This window comes from Poecilia mexicana, unplaced genomic scaffold, assembly GCF_051168715.1.
Source record: "Poecilia mexicana isolate PSO_F unplaced genomic scaffold, ASM5116871v1 scaffold_9, whole genome shotgun sequence".
NCBI classification, from domain to species: domain Eukaryota; kingdom Metazoa; phylum Chordata; class Actinopteri; order Cyprinodontiformes; family Poeciliidae; genus Poecilia; species Poecilia mexicana.
The window spans coordinates 2444131-2465000 of NW_028263378.1; the positions used below are offsets into that span (position 1 = coordinate 2444131).

Below are 20870 nucleotides of genomic sequence, written 5' to 3' on the forward strand. Positions count from 1 at the left end.
TTTTCATCAAACCATTTGTCACCTCCTCTGCCTTATTGGAGTGATATGTTCTCTTGTTTTTCCTGTTTTGAAGAGTGGTTAACATCGCACAGAGAAACTCTAAGTCTGGTTAAATAAACAGTGATGTAAACATTTAAAGGATGATTCGTTCATGTATTTTTAAAGAACTGGATTCCAGTAGCTGGTTTGAATTAAAGACGGTCGATCCTCAGCAGGTACCGGCTCATCTCTGTTGCCTCTTTTTGTTTTATTGTTTTTAATCAATCTGCAGGATAAATTCTTCTCTTGTGAAATACAAAACAGCATAACCTTGTTAAAAATGTTATTTTTCTGCTCATGTTGGCTTATTTCTGTTTTCAGAAAGAGGATGACTATTCAGGACACCCTGCAGCACCCCTGGATCAAGGTTAGACTCTGCTCCTCTGTGGATAATCGTTACCCAGTTTAAAACATCCACTGCCTTGTCTGCCAGTGTTTTGTGTTTGACTTTAGATTTGAAAGCTAATTTTTTCTTTTCTTTGGTTTTGTTTGTGAAATCAGCCAAAAGACACTCAGCAAGCCCTGAGCAGGAAGGAGTCAGCCGTCAACATGGAGAAGTTTAAGAAGTTTGCAGCTCGAAGGAAATGGAAAGTAAGTGATTCAGTCACCAATTCACTTCCTGCTGCTGTTGTATAACTGGATGAAGCCTCTGTTTGCTCGCCGGCTTTGACTCCCATTAACTGACTCAACAAACCACCAGACTGTATAAAATGCATTGATTATCAGTAGCTAAATGCCATTCCTGTTGTTTTTGTCTCCTGCCTGAGTTCTTCATCCACTGTTGGCATTTTGTTAACATGACTGTAAAGCAATATTTACAAAGGCCTTAAACTCAATAATCCAGCTTAATTAAATCTGCCTTATGGGGAATAAATAACCCGGCAAGTCTGATAAACTTCCTGATGCCTGCAGACGTAGCTATTAAAAATGCTTCCACGTTTTTGTAAAACTGTGATTTGGGAATCTTCAAACACTTAAAACCTTATGCAGCAGCAGCTGAGCTCATTATAGGAGCTACTTGTAAAAACATTGAAGGGTTAACGGAGGAGCCATGTTGGGACGACTTCCTGAAGGCGGAGCTTCAGAAAGAGCAGGAGCTTCTTAAAGAGACAGAGACCCAATTTCAAGACGTTAACTTTCTTTTAAGTCTTAGCATTTTTTTTAACAGCTGAGGATTGTGCTATTAAATGTGCCTGTCAAACAAAATACTGCCCTTTTAAAATGTATTTTTAAAATTTTCTGACTAAGATCTTGGGCTGCACTGTCCTGCAACACTGGAGCATTTCTGCATTGAGTTTTCATGTCACCTGTGGGTCAGTGGGATACTGACAGAAGTAGAGCAGAAAATCCCCCTACATGTCTGACCGTTGAGTCTCCTTAATGTGACTCGACATGAACTTCCTAAACTTGTGCTCGTTTTTTTCTTCTTCTTCCTGCAGCAATCCGTCCGACTCATCTCCTTATGTAACCGCCTGTCGCGCTCCTTCCTGTCCAGGAGCAACATCAGCGTGGCGCGCAGCGACGACACGCTGGTGAGTCCCGGCCTCAGCTCCACGAAAAACCCAAACCGGTTCAGGATGGGCTGGGCTGTTCAGCCACATTACATCCCAGATCCTTATCCACTCTGCAGACTCCCTCTGTCTGCAGCATGAAAGTTTCTTCCTGCTATCCTCAGCGATCTGCCTGCAGGCTAAAGGGGGAAACCCAGAGATAATTGGACTATTTAACACGTTTTAGGTCACGTTCATTGATGTGGATTTGATGAAGATCTTTCTCAGTTCAGTTTCACTTTATTTTGGTAAATTATCAACGTTACAAACAGAAAACAAAAACAAGATACTTTACAAACCCATAATTTACCAAAAAAGGAATATTCTGAAGCCAAGGCTCATGCTGACTGAGCTGTTCATGAACTCAGCAGCTACACATATATGTGTGTTTATTATTTTATTTTAAACAATATTCCAATAGATTTTTGCACATTTTTGTGTGTATAGAATAATTCCTAAAAATTTTGTCTCAAATTCTGTCCATTTCAACTCCATTTATGTGCAACTTTACATTTTTTTATAGATCCGATTTCCAGAAAATACCATAAATTTATTTATTTTTTCTTTATTTAATGAATCAAACCACGTTTTCATCTTGGCTAGCTCTTTTTCTACTAATTGCATTATCTTTCTCAGAAATCTAAAACTGGTTTATTTTTTTTCCAGTTTTTCAGAACCAGTAGGAAAGTGGATGAGTTGGTTTCTAAACAGACGGCGACACACTAAGCCTTTCATGCTGTTGCTGTTTGAGGTTTAATCATTAACGGAGCGTTAACGTGGAGCAAGGCCACATCACTGAAACTTCCTTATGTCTCAGGTGGATTTGGTTGTTGTGGCTGCAGCGCCTCCTGTAGTTTACAGTCTGAACTGCAGCCGCAGTGAAAGCTCTGCTCTGGATCGTTGGCTTTATTGGCTGAGCTGGTCAGGCTGAAGTGGTTTAGAGGCATCGTGTCAGCTGGTGCAGTAAAGTTTGGTTGTGATTCCTTGTTTCTTTTTATTCAAAGCAGAAATCCTCGACATTCTTTGTTAAACATTAAAATACCGTAAATCTGCTACGATTCTTGTGAATTTCTCCCAAAACTCTTAAGTTTAACTTTGGTTCCGGTTCTCTTATCCTGCAGTTTTTCTTATTTTTGTTGCATTTTTGTCTAGCCCACTTTTTCCTTCCACTGAACTTTCTTGGGTATCCATCTAACCTCCTTCACCCTCTGAATACCTTAGTTTGTAGCCCCCACACTGTGGAATAATTTTGCAATTTTTCTTGAAAATATAGTGAAGAACGCCAAATTACAATAAATTAATAAGATTATTTAAATAGTTAAATTTTTTAAAACAGGATATAAAGGAGAAATTATTGATTTAATAAAGAATTAATTAAATAAGCCTAAAATAAATTAAAACAGTAGATTTCATTTAAAAAAACCCCAGATATTTTATATTTTTGTGCACATCATGAATTAATTTAAACTGTTAAATTCATCCATGAAACTTAGTGGGCGGGACTAAGGGAGACCCTCACGTCTGATTGGCTGCCTCTGTAGAATCCCTGACATCTGATTGGCTGAAGTTGTACTTTTTACACTTTATTTCTAATCTTCTCTCCAACTTTCTGAGGTCCCCACTTTGTAAAACCGCTGCTCTGTCAAACTGCAGATAAAAAGAAATGCAGAAACCTACTGATTAAAATTCACACAGTGATAGAAGTGTCTTTTTTTCCTTCTGAATAGGATGAGGAAGACTCTTTTGTGATGAAGGCCATCATCCACGCCATTAACGACGACAACGTTCCCGGGCTGCAGCATCTGCTCGGCTCTTTGAACAGCTACGACGTCAACCAGCCCAACAAGGTGATTCTCCTCTAGCTCTTATTCTCTCCTGCTACATTTAGAGACGCAGAATTTCTGAAAATATTAGCAAGTTTTCATCCCAGGGAGAGTTTTTATCTGTTGTTGTTCGCCGCTGAAGCAGCTGATGAAGAAAGTCCAACATGTGTCAGAGGTTGATAACCCTCCACACCACCAGGGGGCCTCAATAGCACCAAGATAGCATGATAAATATATGTATTGTTTTAAGATGACATTGAATAATACAAATTAAATGCTGTTAATTGTAGAAGAATTATTTTTATATTTCTTACAGCTGGTACATAAGTAGTTAATCTCTTCCTGTTGCTGGCTGTGCAACAGGAAATGTAAGATATTAAACTTGTTTACTGTAAATTCAGTTTTCAGAAATGCCTTGCATAAATATGTTGCAAGTTTATTATTTTATAAATGAAATGAATGTTCAGTGAAAAGTTAGGGATTTTACAGATGGATGTGCAGAAACTCTGACGCAGAATTTGTAAATTGTTTAGCTAATCAAAAGTTTACTTAGCTGTAATCTGCAGGTCGTAAAAGGAAATGTGTGAGCTGGACAGGAATGTGTCTGAAGGAGATCAGAGTTAAATGGGCCAATCAGGCATAAGATTTGGTTATTGATCAAAGGGAAATGCCGAAGTTGTTCTCGGGTAGGATTTTATTAGGGTCAATAATCCAACCGTCCTGCTGAGCTGCAGACGTCACTTCAGCGTCGAAGCCACAAAGAGTCCGAACGCAGCACAGGTTCATGTTCCCAGCAGGTTATTCGTGTGAAGATGTTTATTATCATTTTATTATTAGATGATACAAAACTACAGTTGACTTTTCTACAACAGCATATTGGGGCATTGTAAATGGGGAAAAATTATTTCTGCCAAAAAAATCTCAGAAATTTTCTAAAAAAAAATTCTGAGTTTCAAAAGTAAAAAGAATTTGACTTTTGAAACCCAGAAAGTTCCTTTTTTATTATTTTCATAAGACTGTCCTCAAAAAAAAAATTTAAGATTTATCAAGCTCAGAAATTTCCTTGTTTTTTTTGTTTTTTTTAGATTAATCTTAATTAATTTCTTAGTTTTTGATGTTTTGCATATTTACAAAAGGAATGTTGTCTTTCCGTCTTTGTTTCCTACTTCCTTCCTTCCTTCCTTCGGTCTTCCTTCTTTCTGCCATCCTTTCTTCTTTCTTCTTCCTTCCTTTTTTTATTTCTGTCCTCTTGCTTTCTTTCCTTTCTCTATTCCTTCTCTTTTTTCCTTCTTCCAGTCCTTCTTTTATTTTTTCCTTCATTTTGTCTTCCTTCTCTCCTTCATTGTTTCCTTCCCTCTTTTTGTCTCCTTCCTTCCTTTCTTCTCCCTTTAGCCATAAAAGGGGAAGATAAGGTGAAAGAAATCTTTCAGAAGTTTCTCTTTTTCATAGCTGGTTCCTCTTTATAACCTCATTATTTCCACTAAAAGCATGATTATGTTTTTTTTTCTTTTTTTATCGCAGCATGGGACTCCTCCACTGCTGATTGCAGCCGGCTGCGGCAACATTCAGATCATTGAGGTGTTGATGAGAAAAGGTGCAGAAATCCAGGCTAACGACAAGGTGAGACCTGTTTGTTGTCGCCAGCGTGATTCTGATCCTGCTGAGGAGTTTATTAGACTCAATTAGATTCATTACAGCTGCGGTGAGGAGAGACTCTTAGCTGCAAATGCATTAAATTAAACTTGTTTATGTTTGTAAGATTTATTTACAAATTAATTATTGCATATTTGTGTCATATGTCCAATTAAGGCTGCAACTAAAACTTATTTATCTATTCTATCGATTATTTTGAGGATTAACTGATGAATATATGGAGAATTTCTTAAATGCGAAATGTATATATTTTTTGTACAGTTTTGACTTAGTTACTTCTGAGTGTCTTTCAGCATGTTAACTTTTTGAGTCTGTTTTCTCCCGTTTAAAATAAATCGTTACTAAATGAATTAATCATGAATAATCAGATTAATAGTTTCAACCTAATATATCAGTCAAATTCTGAAAGAACAAAGGGGTTTATTTGAGATTTTTATTTTTTACTCTAATATTCATTATATATTTTGAGGTGTGGAGTTCTTAACTTTCTTGTCCATAAGAAAGTTAACGTGTTTTTTGGTGTCTGGAAAAGGAGTCGTTTCAAAAACCTCCAGAATGCAACATCACAAATCAGCAGGCACTGTCCCTCATCTAGTGACAACCCGTTACCTAGCAACCCAAGCCCAGCCCATTACCTAGCAACCATAGCTAAGTTCCAGCAGTTCATTTGGATTTAAAGAGACAGGAACCGCTAATCTGAAAGGAGCTTAAATTAGGCAGAAACCAAGATTTTGTACAAAGAAACGTAATGAACACGTTTTTTGTCACCAATAAACCGATTGTAACCTGTTGGAGGAAACCCAGCATGTTTTACTTCCAGGAACGGCGTCTTCATGTTTAGCGAGGATCGTTTCTGAGCCGTCACGTTAATGGATATGCTAATTAAACACACAATGACACGACATTTGCTGCCAGCTCCCTTGTTAACCGTTGCCATGGCAGCAGCTGGACTAATGCGACTCTAAGTGCAGGATGTTAGCATGTCCCTGAAATGGTCCCGGGTGAAAACACGAGGTGTGTTTGTTTTTTAAACATCTTTGGTATAAAACGTGTGATGTTGTCCTGTCAGAGCGGAGCCAACGCCGTGTATTACGCAGCCCGACACGGACACGTCGACACCCTGAGGTTCCTCCACGAGAAGAAATGCCCTCTGGACGTCCAGGATAAGGCGAGTCACACACACACATGTTAAAGACACACACGGCCTCGCTACTACTGCTCAGCTGCTCTCCGCCTCCCACCCGGCCGACCGCTTTGAAACCAACACAAACACACTCACGCCGAGGGAAAAGCGGTTACTCTGGCATTTTATCAGCTTATTTGTTGTTGCTATGGAGATGGAGAAAGATGGACCGTGTGTGTGAGTGTGTGTGTTTGTTTTTGATGCTGCTGGTGTGGGTTTGATTGTGCAGAGCTCAGTCTGACTCACGGAATCCCAGAAGCAGTTTCCTTTAAAATGCTTGAGTTTCATCTCAGTGCTTTCAAGGTTTGGGAAGTGCTTAATTTCTGTATGAAGTCCTTGAAAGTTTGGGAAAACATTAGTTACAGATAATTTCGTACACAATTTTTTTTCTCACTGTCTGAAGTTAAATCACACTAAACTTTCTTGTTTTAGGTCAGTTATATTCACCAAATTATTTCCATTTGCTAAATGCCAGAAAGCTTAAAAAAAGACTTCTCTAATTTTGGGAATCACCTTATTGAAGCCAGTTTTTTATATATATATAGATTTAAGGAAATAATTAGAATTAAATGACAAGGATTCATCTCTAATGTCTAGGAATCTTTTCATTTCTGAAATCGGTGGAAAACGTTCAAAGTCAACTTTGAAAGTCGTCAGAAAGTCTGGAAACTATTGATCAAGTCCACTTTAAAGATGACATGAAAGTCTGACTGCTAAATATAAAGAAACGAGGGATGACTCCAGACTTTACAAAGTATTTTGCATCCATTAGATTTTACTCTAAGTGGCCTCGTCTCCCACAAACGAGCAAACTCATCATCCAGGGTGTGTCTTCACGCAGGATCTCCCCTGTTACCAGCAGACAAGGCCTTTAAAAGCATTTCTAAAAAAAACTCCTAAATTTGACGGGTAAAATTCAGCAAACATTTTTGCTTTTAGTAAATAAAAATTGGCCCATATGAGATTCTGTGGATATAATGAGTATCTAATAATTCCCACAAGGATTTAACAATATATAGGATGAAAATATGCTTAAATTTGTGTCAGAAAAGTTATTAAAAATGCTGCAACAAAATATGGTGTGCTTTTGTAAGAATGTTACAAAAGCACACTATTAGATCCAAAACCAGGAAGTGGACTACAACGCAGAGCATTCTGGGTAAATATCACCAAAGCAGACATGCTAGCCTAGCGCTAGCAGGAGAAATGGTTTATGGTCTTGACCAACGAATAAAGAGGAATCTTACAACCGCTAAAGTCTGACCTCGCTCTCATTCTTGCTGCTTTGTCGTACGTTCTGTATTGTACGCTATCGTCTCTTGCTAGCTGCTGTATGTAAACACTTTGGATCCGTGTTGGATTTTCAGCAGTAAGCACGTTCCAGAGGTGAACAGGTTTCATCTTTAAGCTTGTAATTCTCTAAATCATGTGAATATTTGCTGTTTTTCTCCTGCAGTCTGGAGAAACGGCTCTTCATGTGGCGGCTCGCTACGGCAACGTGGATGTGGTGAGCTACCTGTGCAGCATCCGGGCCAATCCAGACCTGACGGACCGGGTGAGGGTCGACCTCTGGGTCAAACATGATGAACAGAAAGGTCATGAGGGAACCGGAGCTTCATGCTGTTTGTTTATTTTATGGTCTGCAGGAGCAAGAAACGCCGCTGCACTGCGCCGCGTGGCACGGCTACTCCGCTGTAGCCAGAGCGCTCTGCCAGGCCGGCTGCCATGTTGACGCCAAGAACCGCGAGGGGGAGACTCCGCTGCTGACGGCGTCCGCCCGCGGCTTCGTGGACATCGTGGAGTGCTTGGTGGAGCACAAGGCGGACCTGGAGGCCACGGACAAGGTGACACACTTCCTGCTTCAACTTCCTGTTTCCACTGGGAATCAATGCACTGGTGATGTCATCACACCAGGGCGTCCATCTTGTTTGACAAGCATGTTTTACAGCTTCTACTTATTTGGACTTTGAATTCAGTTAAACTCTGTTGCAATGTTGCAGGTTAAGATTTATTAGTTTTTGTTTCTTTATATTTATCTATATTTCTGTTATTTAAATGTCTGGCCCGGTTTTGACCCGGTTCTGTTTCTGACCCGGTTCTGTCGGCAGGACGGCCACACGGCGCTCCACCTGGCGGTTCGCCGCTGCCAGGTTGATGTCGTCCGCTGCCTCCTCAGGCACCGCTGCCACCTGGACCAGCAGGATCGCCATGGCAACACACCGCTCCACATCGCCTGCAAGGACGGAAATCTGGCGGTCGTCACGGCGATGTGCAGCGCCAAGGCGAGCCTGGACCTGCCCAACAAGGTGAGCTCTGATCATCAGGAAAGCTTCTACTACTGGAATGATGCATGCTGGGAAGTTTTAAAGGGACAGCGAGGAAAAACGCAGAACAGGAAATATCAATCTGTTTCCAGATGTTACTGTTCATCAGTTCGTTCTATCCATCTAAAGTCCATCCATCCGTTTTTCCTGGAGTCACTCTGATGTTCATACTGGCCATTCAAACTATTCAGAGGTCATGTATGTTCGCTGTTCGCTTTTTAAAACTTCCCACTTTCACCATCTGTAGTAGAGCTGAAATGATTAATTGGATTAATTGCGATTAATGGATCATTAATATAATCACCAACTAATTTAGTTAATGGTTAACTGGAGTAGACTCAAAAAAGGTGATTTGTTGAAAGAACAATATATTAGGAGCAATAATTAAACCAAAATTGTACAGAAACATATATTTATCATTTAAAATAACATGAAACTTTTCTTATAAATATGTTTTACGGTGGGAGATTTAGGCCATAAAATGTTAATCTTCTTTTTAGGAGTCGATGCCCGCTCTGGAACGGGCAAACACGTGACGCATTTATAAGGCCTCGTAACAACACTGACAGCATGCCGAGTGTTCATTTCAACTCGGCATGCTGGACGGACGGCATGCAGCACGGACTTCAGACTTTATAAAAGTGGTGGTTTTATATTGGTTTTGTGGTTATTTACTTCAAAATAAAGCCAGAAATATGATCGATCATTTCCGCCTTATTTTGTGGGGTCTAAATGTGCCACATTTCTAAAAAACCAATGAAAAGGTGTTGAAAAGGTGTTGACGGTCTGTTGCTAGGTGAACGGAGACACGTGGTGCGAGACGCTGTGGAGCGTTTTGGAGACGGGAAGAGACTGGAGCGCAGTGACGCTTTGGATTGTACTAGGAGTGTTTCGGATGAGTTTTTTAGACTATAAGTGTCTTAGTTAGAGTTCGTGTGTTAGCCGAACACACAAACTACTAGTTTTGTTAGCCGTCGCTAACAAAACTAGCGACGGCTAGTTTTGTTTGTAGTAGTTTTGCTAGCCGTCGCTACATGGCTGCAGAGCGAGCTCTGATGCAGAGAAGAGGAAGACTGCGCGCCGGGGCGGCCATTTAGACCCCAGACTCCTAAGGGTTAAGTATGATTTCTTATTTTTCACACAGCGAACATCTTAACATACTGAGAAATTTGTGTAATTATATGAAACTTATTATAATAATAAACACAAACCTTCAAATGACAAAACGAAAAGCAAAAATTAACATGAAAAACTAATATTTCCATATTTTCTTTGTTTAAAAAATTAATTTACTTGTTTTAATGTATTTCTAACATATAAAAAGGCTGCAGATGAAAATCAATAACTAAAATAATCACCTTCTTCATCTTCACTGAATTGAAAGTAAGAATGTGACGTCATGCGTATTACATTTTGTTTTCACCTTTGTGTCATTAAAACTTTATTTTTCATCCACCCTGTTGGAATGAAAAACAGTTTTTCTCTGCGATTTAAATCCGATTCGACCCGGCCTTCCCACACGTTGCTGATTTCACTTCCCACTTTGACTCTCTCCATTTTAACGTGTTCCACTTTCAGTGGGGAACGTTTGACAGGCTGCTGATGCATATCTGCTAGACATGGAGGGATTTGTGCTTTACTTTCCCTTATTTCAGGCTTATCTAAAGCAGCGTTTCGCAGACAGCGTCACACGCTCTGCGTTCATCTTCAGCTGGAAACAACGTGAGCGGATCAATGAGCAGGAGGGAGTGGAAATGTCTGTTCACAGTCAGAAAGATGGAAGCTAACTGGAGATAAAATTGGGCTTCATTTTGGGGTGGCGGTTAATTTTTCTATAAATGGCAGATGCACTGCAAAACCACAAAATCTTACCAACTATTTTTTGTCTAATTTCCAGTGCAAATGTTTTATTACACTTAAAATAAGACATTTATGCTTATGAATCTTTTTCTTAGCCTTTTAATGTGATATGAAATGAAGCCGTTTATGTCAGCAGATTATGGCGCTTATGCTAGTCGACAAAAGTTTGGAGAAAATGCTTCAATGTTTAAAAATAGCGGAATATATTTTTGAAAATCGTGTCTTCTGTTGAGTATTAATTACCTGATCAACATGCACACAATCAAAATACTTCAACTTTTTAAAATTCTGCACCTATGAAAAACTAAAACTGCTACTATAACTAATAATAACAAATTTAACTAATAATTACTAATAAAATCTAGCAAACATGCTCTAAAAACTGAGTTTTATTTTGACATCCAGCATGGACGGACTCCTCTCCACCTGGCTGCTGGAAACGGGAGCCTGGAGGTCGTCCGCCATCTTTGTCTGGCCGGAGCAAACATCGACGCCGTCACAAACGTAAGTCGGCAAATAACTGCAGTTTATAAGCAACACAGCCTTGTTTATGTAGCGAAATGTCTCCCTATTTACATAACAGTTTAATTGTTTGAAGGGAAATTTGTAGTTTTCTGACTGAGATGGAGTCAGTAAACACCAGATCTGGTTCCGGAAAAATCCAACCTCAATATTCAAACTAACAGAAGAAAATTCAGCATTTATTGACCAAAGCTCAGAAATTTCCAAGTTTTTTCTAGAAAATTTCTGAGATTAATCTCAAAATGTTGGAGTTTTTCCTCACTAATCTTTAACTTTTGGAGCTCAGAAATTTTCTAGTTTTTTCTAGAAAATTTCTGAGATTAATCTCAGTTTCAGAGTTTTATTTTGTTTTTTGTTTTTCAACCTTTGAGTCTCAGAAATGTCTACGTTTTCTCTTGAAAATTTCTGAGATTAATCTAAATTTTTTTAGGTTTTTCTCTGAAATTTCTGAGTTTCTTTGTAGAAAATGTCTGAGATTTTTTTCCATAAAATTCCTGAGACTACTCTAAGAAGAGACGGTCTCCACTCGAAGCTCTTCCTCGTATAGTAAAAATTGTATGACAGCTGATGTGAAATGCATGTTTAATCCAGGATGTTTAATTCATTGTCCAGCCGGCTGTTTTGTGTCGTGATGCTGCAGAGGAGCGAAGAGCTGAAGGATCTCCGTTTATTTCTGGGATTTTCTCCGTCAAACCAATAGATGTCTTAAATTCAGACACTTTTTTATGACTGAATCCGTGTCAGGCTGCTTGTATAATTGTTCATCGTCCTTTTAAACTCTCCATAGCAACAGTTATGTAATAACATGTGGAACTGATTCTCCCTCCGGTTTGTGTGATTAACGAGCCGCTGGTTGCCAAGCATCAGTCGTAGTAATTGTGACACCTTCCATCTGCAGCCGTCTCTGACACGTTGAAGCGGTCAGTGTTTGGTTTCACTTCATTTTAACTTGCAGCTCAGTTGTGCTGTTCTCCATTTACACAAGAAAAATAAAGGAATGAAGCAGCAGATGCATTTCCTCGTGTGGAGCAGCAAACGCAGCCGGGCGGCGGCGGATGGCTCGGCTCCTAAAGCATGATGTGAGGTTTGGTTGTAAAACAATGAAAAACATGTAAAGGAGAAAGAATGAGAGTTCCCCTATTTAAATACGTGGAAACTGAAAGACAATATTGGGTTTCCGATAACAAGACTAGATGACACTGTGTTGATATTCTTGAATCTCGCCTTTGTTTTCGTTTTGTTTTTCAGAATCAAATGTCATTATGACATAATCCTGATGCCAAAATCCATTAAAGTTCAGTTTTTTTTAGTACTTATACCAACACTAAGTCTAAATGTAGAACCTATGAAATGCATAAGTTCCTGGTACATTTTCTAGTATTTTAGGTTTTGAATAAGTAATTATCACCAAATGTGGTCCAGATTCTAGATTCAGCCCCAGTAGGGCTGGATCTAGGAAAAATAAGGGCCCTGGGCTGCAGTTAGTTTTGGTCTCCCATAGCAAAAAAAAATAAATCTTTCATGCCTGCAGATTGCACAATATTAATAGCTAGGCCTCCATATTTGATGGCAGACAGCTCCATGTTGGTTAAATTAATAAAAATGCTACAATGTTTTAAATGTAAAATGAACTTTTCTTTTTATGAGTAACATGAAGCCAATAAATCATCTGACTGATGATCTGATTTCTCCATGTCGTCTTTATTCTCTCCAGGATGGAAAAACAGCCGAGGATTTGGCTTCTGCTGATCATCATGAACACATCGTGGATTTATTAGGAAAGCTTAAAAAGGTAAAAATCTTTTTTTTTAAAAGAGGTAAAACAATTTAAATATTGCTTTGAATGTCTGTAAGTAGTTTCAATACGAGCCTAAATGTAGGACGATGATGCAGAGTCGGGTTTCACAGTCTCAGCACTCGACTATTTTGGTGTGAAGGTGTCAAGACGAAGATAGAAACGCGTTAGATGTTAACAATCTGCCAAAGGAAGGATGGAGGTTTTCACAGAGCTGGAGAAGTCTCATGCAGGTTTATGGCTCCTAACGCGCAGAAAGACGGTCAAAACGGTTTGTGTTCATGCACAAATTCACAAACCTCTCATTAAATGCGTTTCCATCAATGTTTATTTTTATGCCCTTCTTTAAGTATCTTATAAGAGAAGATTGATTGAAACAGCTAAATGTGAGATAAGTTCCTCAGAATTGCAAGACAAATGCTTTTACGCTTGAGGTTGTTTTTGACTTTTCCAGAAAAGAGTTAAAGCACAAAAAGGCAAATAATGTCAAATAGTGACCCTCCTATCCATGGCGGGTTTGAGCCTTACCAGAGCCACGAAACCCTGAAACATGGTAAAAGTCCAAACCTCTGATTCCATTTTTCTAAGATGGTGTCTTGCTAGCTAGCAAACTCTACTTCCTGTTTATTACAGCCATTCGTGACGTCAACATTTAACAAAATTACGCTTTGAGTTGTCTGGTTGATTCAAAACATAAATTCATCTTATAAAATGATGTGTTGATGAAGAATACTGATTGTTAAAGCCGTTTATGCAGTGGAGATCTGTTGAGGAATATCAACTCTACATGAAGTGAAGTGATTTTTATTGACCTTAAACTTTTTAAATTTGTTTAAGAAAGGTTTAAAGGTTCGTTTAAAAGTGCGATCCTGCTGAGAACCTGCTGAGATTCAGAGCAAAGCGTGAAAACGTGAAAGCAGCAACTGTGAAAACAGTCATCCTCTGCATATGCTGAGCTAAAATAAGACTCTAACACACAGATTTGATAAAGACTGACTTCTTCTCAAGGCCAGGATATGGAAAAGAAAACATGTTGCTTTAGCTAAACGGAGCACAGATGCTGCACTCTGTGAACCACAATCAGTGGAATGAAGATGTTGGTTTGGTGGATGCAGCAGCGTAGCCGAGTGGGAGCGTGGAGTGTTTCACGTCCCCCTCAGAGTTGGAGGCCATGATGATCCTGACTCATCTGCTGGATGCCTGCAGGACGACCTCACTGTCGACCACTGGCAGCATTACACGCAGCCATGGTGCGCAGCGTTCGTTTTGGTTTCTGATCAGTCGAAAAACAGATTTTAGGTTGAGTTTTACATGCACAGCTTGATGTTCAGTGTTTAAATCCATTAGATTATTTATTTCTGTTTATTATGATAGTTCTGGCTTACAGCTCATACACATTTCAGCTTTTCTGACAATAAAGTATTGCTTAAGGTCAGTTAGAAAATAAAATTTAAATAAGGCTTAAATATATAACTTTATTCTCATTATTCTATTACTTTATTCTAGTAATTTTACAACTTTATTCTCATATTTATATGCTTTTGTCCTCGTGTCTATTTTATTTTATTTTTTTTAGCATGGCATTAATACCCTGCTACATTCCATAGATGTTAAGCACAAGCATTAATTTTTTCTTCCTCCTTGTTTCCAGGACAACCACAAACTGAGCTACATCCAGCAGCTGCGCCCCACTCAGACCGTCCAGCCCAGGATCAAACTGAAGCTGTTCGGACACTCCGGGTCCGGGAAGAGCACGCTGCTGGAGTCGCTGAAATGCGGCATCCTGCGCAGCTTCTTCCGGAGGCGCAGGACGACGCGCCTGGCCAACTCAGCGCGACACCCCAACTCCCCCGTCAACTCCAAACCCGCAGGTAGCTACACATCCTATTTAAAGCAGAAAACAAAAATAACATCTGTTATGGATTTTTTTATTTATTATTTATTTATTTTACTTTTTTGCATATTTTTTCTCATTTTCTCTCTCAAATGAAAGAGAGACCATTATTGGGGAAAAAAACAAAACAGTCTATACTATTACAAAAATGACAAACATTAATTCAGATGATGAAGAAAAATATTGGCCTTTCACAACTGACCAGGATATGAGGGAGATGAATGATTCTGTCTGCAGAAGACAGAATCATTTTATGATGAGATGATAAAGTGAATCTGACTCTGCAGGTAACTTTTATGGTTTAAATAGTTAACTTTATCTCAACATCTGAGTGTTTAACCTTCAGTAAAATTAATCCAGTTTTAATAAAGTCAGACTGGATTCACCTAAACGAATAGAATAAAATGTTTCCAACAGGCTCCAGAAAAACAGCGGGTAGGTGTGGCTCTGCAGCATGTGATGGAAATTCAAATGTCAAGGCTGTAACAAGGGGATTTATTTGCGGTAACACAGCGCCCCCATGTGGTAAAAGTGACGTTTTAGATAAAAACCAAAAGTTAAAAGAAAACAAAAACTGCATCATCACAACACCTGTTTGAGCTACAGCTTGTGGGTTTGTAATATTTATTCCTGATAATATTAGATGTAGTTTGTGGAACAAACTGCAGAGAAATCCTCTGACCAGAGTCTCAGCCAGCCGGCCTGGTTGGTAAACATTCTGCAGATTCAGGTTTGTGTCTCTTCCTCTGCAGTCTCTGTGAGCATCTCCAACCTTTACCCCGGCTGTGAGAACGTGAGCGTGCGCAGTCGCAGCATGATGTTCGAGCCCAGCCTGACCAAAGGCGTGCTGGAGGTTTTCTCCCCCGTCCACAGCGCGCTGTCGGCAGCGGACGAGCTGGCCACCAAGGCCATCGACATCCAGCACGCCAACATCCACGGTGAGAGGCTCGCGAAGAACACCCCGGAAATTCACCTTCACTGTACAGATCTCTGTGTAGTATGGAAGCCCATTTCTGCCATGAAAGAAGAAAAACCCAGGAGGAAGCCATAATTAGAAGATTTAAAGTCATATTTTTGAGATTTAGTCATAATTTCAAGATTGAGTCATAATTATGAGCGTCAGTCATAATTTTGACTTTCAGTCTCAACTTTCTAAGTTAAAATCTTGAGATTGAATCTCATAATTGTGATTTTCTAAGTTCTAATATTGAGATCCAATCATAATTTTTACATAAAGAGTCATAATTTTGATATTCAAAGTCATGATTATAAGATACTGGAGCAAGCCTCCTTATAGAAACAATGTGACCTTTTTGCATAATTCTGACTTTTAAAACTCATAATTACTATTGGGGTTTTTTTCTTTCATGGCATGAATGTGCTTCCATAGACAGATATTCTTTAACATATTAAAATGTAACGTAACCTCCTCCTTTCCTCTGAAGGTGTTGGTGACTTCAGCATTTGGGAGTTCTCAGGAAACCCCGTCTACCACTGCTCCTACGACTACTTTGCGGCCAACGACGTGACGGCGATCCACCTGGTGCTGTTCAGCCTGGAGGAGCCGTACGAGACGCAGCTGGGCCACATCACCTACTGGCTGAACCTGCTGAAGGCCCTCACCCCGCCGCAGGACAACATCGGTAAAGCATGCTGCTCGAAATGATCAAAATATTTATGTACGCTGCCTCCCAACAGCCTCATTTAAAATCCAATAACCATAACTTATAATTCCCAAATGTTTTCTATCTTAGATTAAATATCTGCCCTGCAACATTCATCTGGAAAAACATAAAACCAATTTTCATAAGTCTTTACGCCGTAGCAGTTATAGTGAATCTAATAAACTCAACATAAACCTTTTCACATTTTCTCATTTGTTTCCTTTGCATTAAGCAAAAGCTTCTAGAGAGGTTCATAATGTGCAAAGGTATCAGTCAGAAGAAGGGTTGAAACAATTCTACAGCATTAAATATGTAACAGCCAGAAGTTTACATACATACACTGCAAAACCACAAACTCTTATCAAGTGTTTTTGGTCTAGGTTTTAGTACGCCTGAAATAAGACAAAATTGTCTTACAAGTAATTTTCAGCAAGAAGGTAGAGTTTGATTTAAGTAAATAATTCTTAAATATTGTTGGAAAAGTACTAGTTTCCCCATCTCACATACAAAAACACATATTTCTCATGTTATATGTGAAATAATCTGGTTTTTCATCAATTTGTCATTCAAATTCTCATTAAAAAAAAAAACAAAATTTCAACCATTCCTGAACTGCAGTCAGGGGCCACACAGAATTGTTCCAAGGGCCACGGATGGCTCCCGAACCACACTTTAGGCACCCCTGATGAAGAGTCAGCATGCAGCTCCAGTTTTTACATCTCGATGGCACCGATCAGGCCCAAAATCTGGACTGATCGGTACCAGATCAGCCCAGATAAAGATGGTTATAAATTCAGCCTTTCATCACCTGAAAACAGACTTACAAAAACTACAAAATTACTGAAACACTGATTTCCTTTAAATCAAAGCTGAAAACCCGCCTCTTTATTGTTGATTAATAATAACGAACATTGATCAACACATTGGATCTGTATTTGCTTATTAAAAATGTAACATTTATTGCTTGTTTCATAATTTTTGACTGCCTGGTGTTTTTATGATGTAAAGCACTTTCACTGCCTAGTTGCTGATGTCCTCTGCAGGTAAACCTGATGTTAGACCTGACGTTTGTCTGTGACGTTACTGATGTTTTGATTTTCTGTCCAGTTTTCGGCGGTCGGATCCAGCAGCCGCTGACGGTCGTCCTGGTGGCGACGCACGCCGACCTGGCCGACATCACCAGGGCGTTCTCTGGAGAGTTCAGTTACGACAAAGAGCGAGCGCTGCTCAAGGAAGTCAGGAACAGGTCGGGAATCAAACCACAGCACAAAACGCCAAACAGAATTACCGTTTTTAAACCTGGTTTAACCCAGAAAACCTTTAAAGCACGCTGCTGAAAGCGCTAATACAGCCAACCATGCTTTAGTGATAAAACTGAAGAAAATCAAATCCAGATTGCTCTGAAACGGTAAACCAACATCTTCTGTTACTGATTTATAAAAAATAAACAAAAGACAATCAGCCTGGTGGGGGAGAAGTAAAGCCTGGTGGCCCGCCAGGCTAATGATTCACTGGGGAAAACCCTGCTTTAACTGCAGACACGGGAAAAATAGGAGAAACTGAAGAAAATCCCGTTCAGGTTGATCTGAAATGGTAAAAGTTTTTCTGGTTTCCAGGTTTGGGAACGATCTGCAGATCAGCGACAAACTGTTTGTGATGGACACCGGAGCATCAAACTCCAAGGACCTGAAGCTGCTGAGGAGTCACCTGCAGGAGCTGCGCGCCAGCATCGTCTCTGTGAGTCCAAACGTCTGCAAACATCAGAGCCTTCAGCATTTGGAGCACAAAGTTACTGCACTGTTTAATATTTCCAAAAACAATCTAGAAAACCTGCATTTTTTGCAGCATTTATTAAACGGCATCATAACTTTTTAGGATACTTTTTTATTTTTATCGAACAAAAATGTACAAAACAGGTTTTTCATTAAAGAACAGCATCAAAATCAATCAGTCTGTTGAGATAAATTAACATATTTTAAGAAAAGGAAATTCAATAAATACAAGATAAACGAATATATGAAAAAAGATCTAAAAAAAAACCCATAAAAGCTAAAATGGCTAAATACTTGTAAAAAAAATTCAGAGGTTTCTGTAAAAATATTGTAATAAATATTATTAAGGAATTTGAGGGATTCAATCAGAGGTTTTAGTTCTTACAGGAAATTAGTATTAAGTGTCAAGTGTGTGTGTGTAAATGGAAAAATTTGCATAGATAATAAAATAAGGCATATGTTCTAAATTACAGTTTTCAGAGTTTCTGTAAAAGCAGATAATATCCTTGAGTTTTAATGAGCAAACAGAAACGGTGAGATTTGAGGTCACTGCAGCATTTTCTGGATGCATCACAACTAAACAAATTTAGTTTTTTATCTGAAAGCGCAGAGCATCTGTACGCCGAGCAGGAATCCAGTTCACAGAATATATGTACAATTTAAAGTGCATTTCTTTAGCTTTGTTAGAGCATTGGTGAGGTTAATGCAAGATGTTCAACACAACACCTCACCAACATCGTTAAGAAAGCAAAAGCAGCCTTCAAAATAAAAGCATCCTGTAGTAAACATCGGTACTACAAACTCATGCAGGCGTGTTAAAGGTTTAAAGTGCTTTAGTTTCTACTCCATTAGTTTATTTGTGCTCTCACCTTCCTGTTCTCCCTCGTTGCAGAGGTTCGGTCCGATGACGCAGCTGTCAGAGCGCCTGCTGGCCGCGCTGCCGTCCTGGAGGAAGCTGAGCGGGCCGAACCAGCTGACGTCATGGCAACAGTTTGTCAGCGACGTCCAGGAGCAGATCAACCCGCTGGTCAGCCAAGACCACCTCCGGACTCTGGCCATGCAGCTGCACAGCATGGGGGAGGTGAGGCGTCTCGCACCAGAACCTCATCAGTGCTGGTTACCAGTTCAGTCAGTACCACGACTGGCCACCAGGGCGCACTGCTGAGTCAGGGGCGTTTAGTCAGCCTGTTTACAGGAACGACTCGACTCAGAAACCCAAACATGAAAGGTTCATCGAGCCTCTGCTGCGGAAGAGGATTAGGACAGCTGAAAAAAAGAAAATCTTTCTGAACAGAGATGAGCATGTTTTGTTTAGGCCGTAGAGCTTTCCTAAGCTGTTTAAGGAGGAATAATTGGTTAGTTAATCTGGGGTCACAGAGGTATTTTGGGTAGAAGTGGAAAAGGAAAAAGAAGCGCTTTATTCCTTAAAAGATTTTTCAAATTCATCAGTAAAAGTGTCAAAGGGTGAGTGAGCTTCTGTGTGTTTTTCCTGCAGATCAACATCATGCAGAGCGAGACGGTGCAGGACGTCGTCGTGCTCGAGCCTCGCTGGCTCTGCACCAACGTCCTCGGTAAACTGCTGTCCGTGGAAACGCCGAAGGCCATCCACCACTACAGGGGGCGCTACAGGCTGGAGGAGGTGCAGGCGCTGGCGCCGGAGAGCGACGTGGAGGAGCTGCTGCAGATCCTGGACGCCATGGACGTCTGCGCCCGCGACATCACCAACCCGTCCATGGTGGACGTCCCGGCGCTCATCAAGACCAACGGCCTGCACCGCTCCTGGACGGAGGAGGAGGACGAGGACGCGCTGATCTACGGCGGCGTGCGGCTCGTCCCCGCCGAGCACCTCACTCCGTTCCCCTGCGGCTTGTTCCACAAGCTGCAGGTCAACCTGTGCCGCTGGAGCCACCAGCAGAAACCCGAGGAGGACGGCGCCGACGACTCGGACGGAGACATCCACCTGTGGACCAACGGCGCCAAGGTGAGCCAGGCGGGGGCGGAGGCCATGATCCTGCTGGTGAACCACGGCCAGGGCGTGGAGATCCAGGTGCGCGGCCACGAGTCGCAGCGGGCCAAGTGCTACGTCCTGCTGGACACCGTGTGCAGCATCACGGAGAACCTGCTGGCCTCCACGCTGCCGGGCCTGCTCACCGCCCGGTACTACCTGAGCCCGCAGCAGCTGCGGGAGCACCACGCCCCCATCATGGTGTACCAGCCCAAAGACTTCTGCCGCGCCCAGATCCAGCGCGAAACCTCGCTCACCAACACGATGGGCGGCTACCGCGAGAGCTTCAGCAGCATCCTGGCGTTCGGCTGCGCTGAGGTCTACCAGCACGGCGTTCTGGGAACCGACGTCCACATCGCCGACGTGCCGCTGCTGGCCCGCAGGAAGCTGTGCCGCATGCTGGACCCGCCCGACGCACTGGGCAAGGACTGGTGCCTGCTGGCCATGAACCTCGGCCTCACCGACCTGGTGGCCAAGCACAGCGGCGGCGGTGGCGCCGCACCGGACGCCGACGCGCAGCCGGCGCCACCCAGCCCGACGGCGGCGCTGCTGCGGGAGTGGAGCGGCAGAGCCGGCAGCACGGTCGGCGTTCTGATGATCAAACTGCGGGAGCTGGGGCGCCGGGACGCCGCGGACTTCCTGCTCAAGGCGTCGCCGGTGTTCAGGGTCAACATGGAGGCGCTGAGCGGCGCCCCCAACGGATACCCGCCCACCTGCAACGGCGGCACGTCGTACAACTCAATCAGCTCCGTCATATCGCGCTGACGAGCCGCAGCTTCAGCAACG

At 41.3% G+C, this 20870-nt stretch overlaps 1 protein-coding gene across 1 annotated transcript in view; it reads left to right on the forward strand.

Annotated features, from left to right (window-relative positions):
• The window catches only part of dapk1 (death-associated protein kinase 1), a 69534-nt gene that overhangs the window by 43448 nt on the left and 5216 nt on the right, over positions 1–20870 (forward strand). The window contains exons 9-26 of the mRNA XM_014971052.2: positions 361–406; positions 541–630; positions 1479–1571; positions 3317–3436; positions 4934–5032; positions 6135–6233; positions 7705–7803; positions 7895–8092; positions 8357–8554; positions 10838–10936; positions 12669–12746; positions 14401–14620; positions 15396–15581; positions 16089–16286; positions 17415–17553; positions 17924–18044; positions 18972–19160; positions 19575–20870. The exon at positions 19575–20870 is cut by the window's right edge and continues 5216 nt beyond it. Of these exons, the coding sequence (XP_014826538.2) occupies positions 361–406; positions 541–630; positions 1479–1571; positions 3317–3436; positions 4934–5032; positions 6135–6233; positions 7705–7803; positions 7895–8092; positions 8357–8554; positions 10838–10936; positions 12669–12746; positions 14401–14620; positions 15396–15581; positions 16089–16286; positions 17415–17553; positions 17924–18044; positions 18972–19160; positions 19575–20849 (3547 nt within the window). The 3' untranslated portion in view covers positions 20850–20870. The remainder of the gene's footprint in view (positions 1–360; positions 407–540; positions 631–1478; positions 1572–3316; positions 3437–4933; positions 5033–6134; positions 6234–7704; positions 7804–7894; positions 8093–8356; positions 8555–10837; positions 10937–12668; positions 12747–14400; positions 14621–15395; positions 15582–16088; positions 16287–17414; positions 17554–17923; positions 18045–18971; positions 19161–19574) is intronic.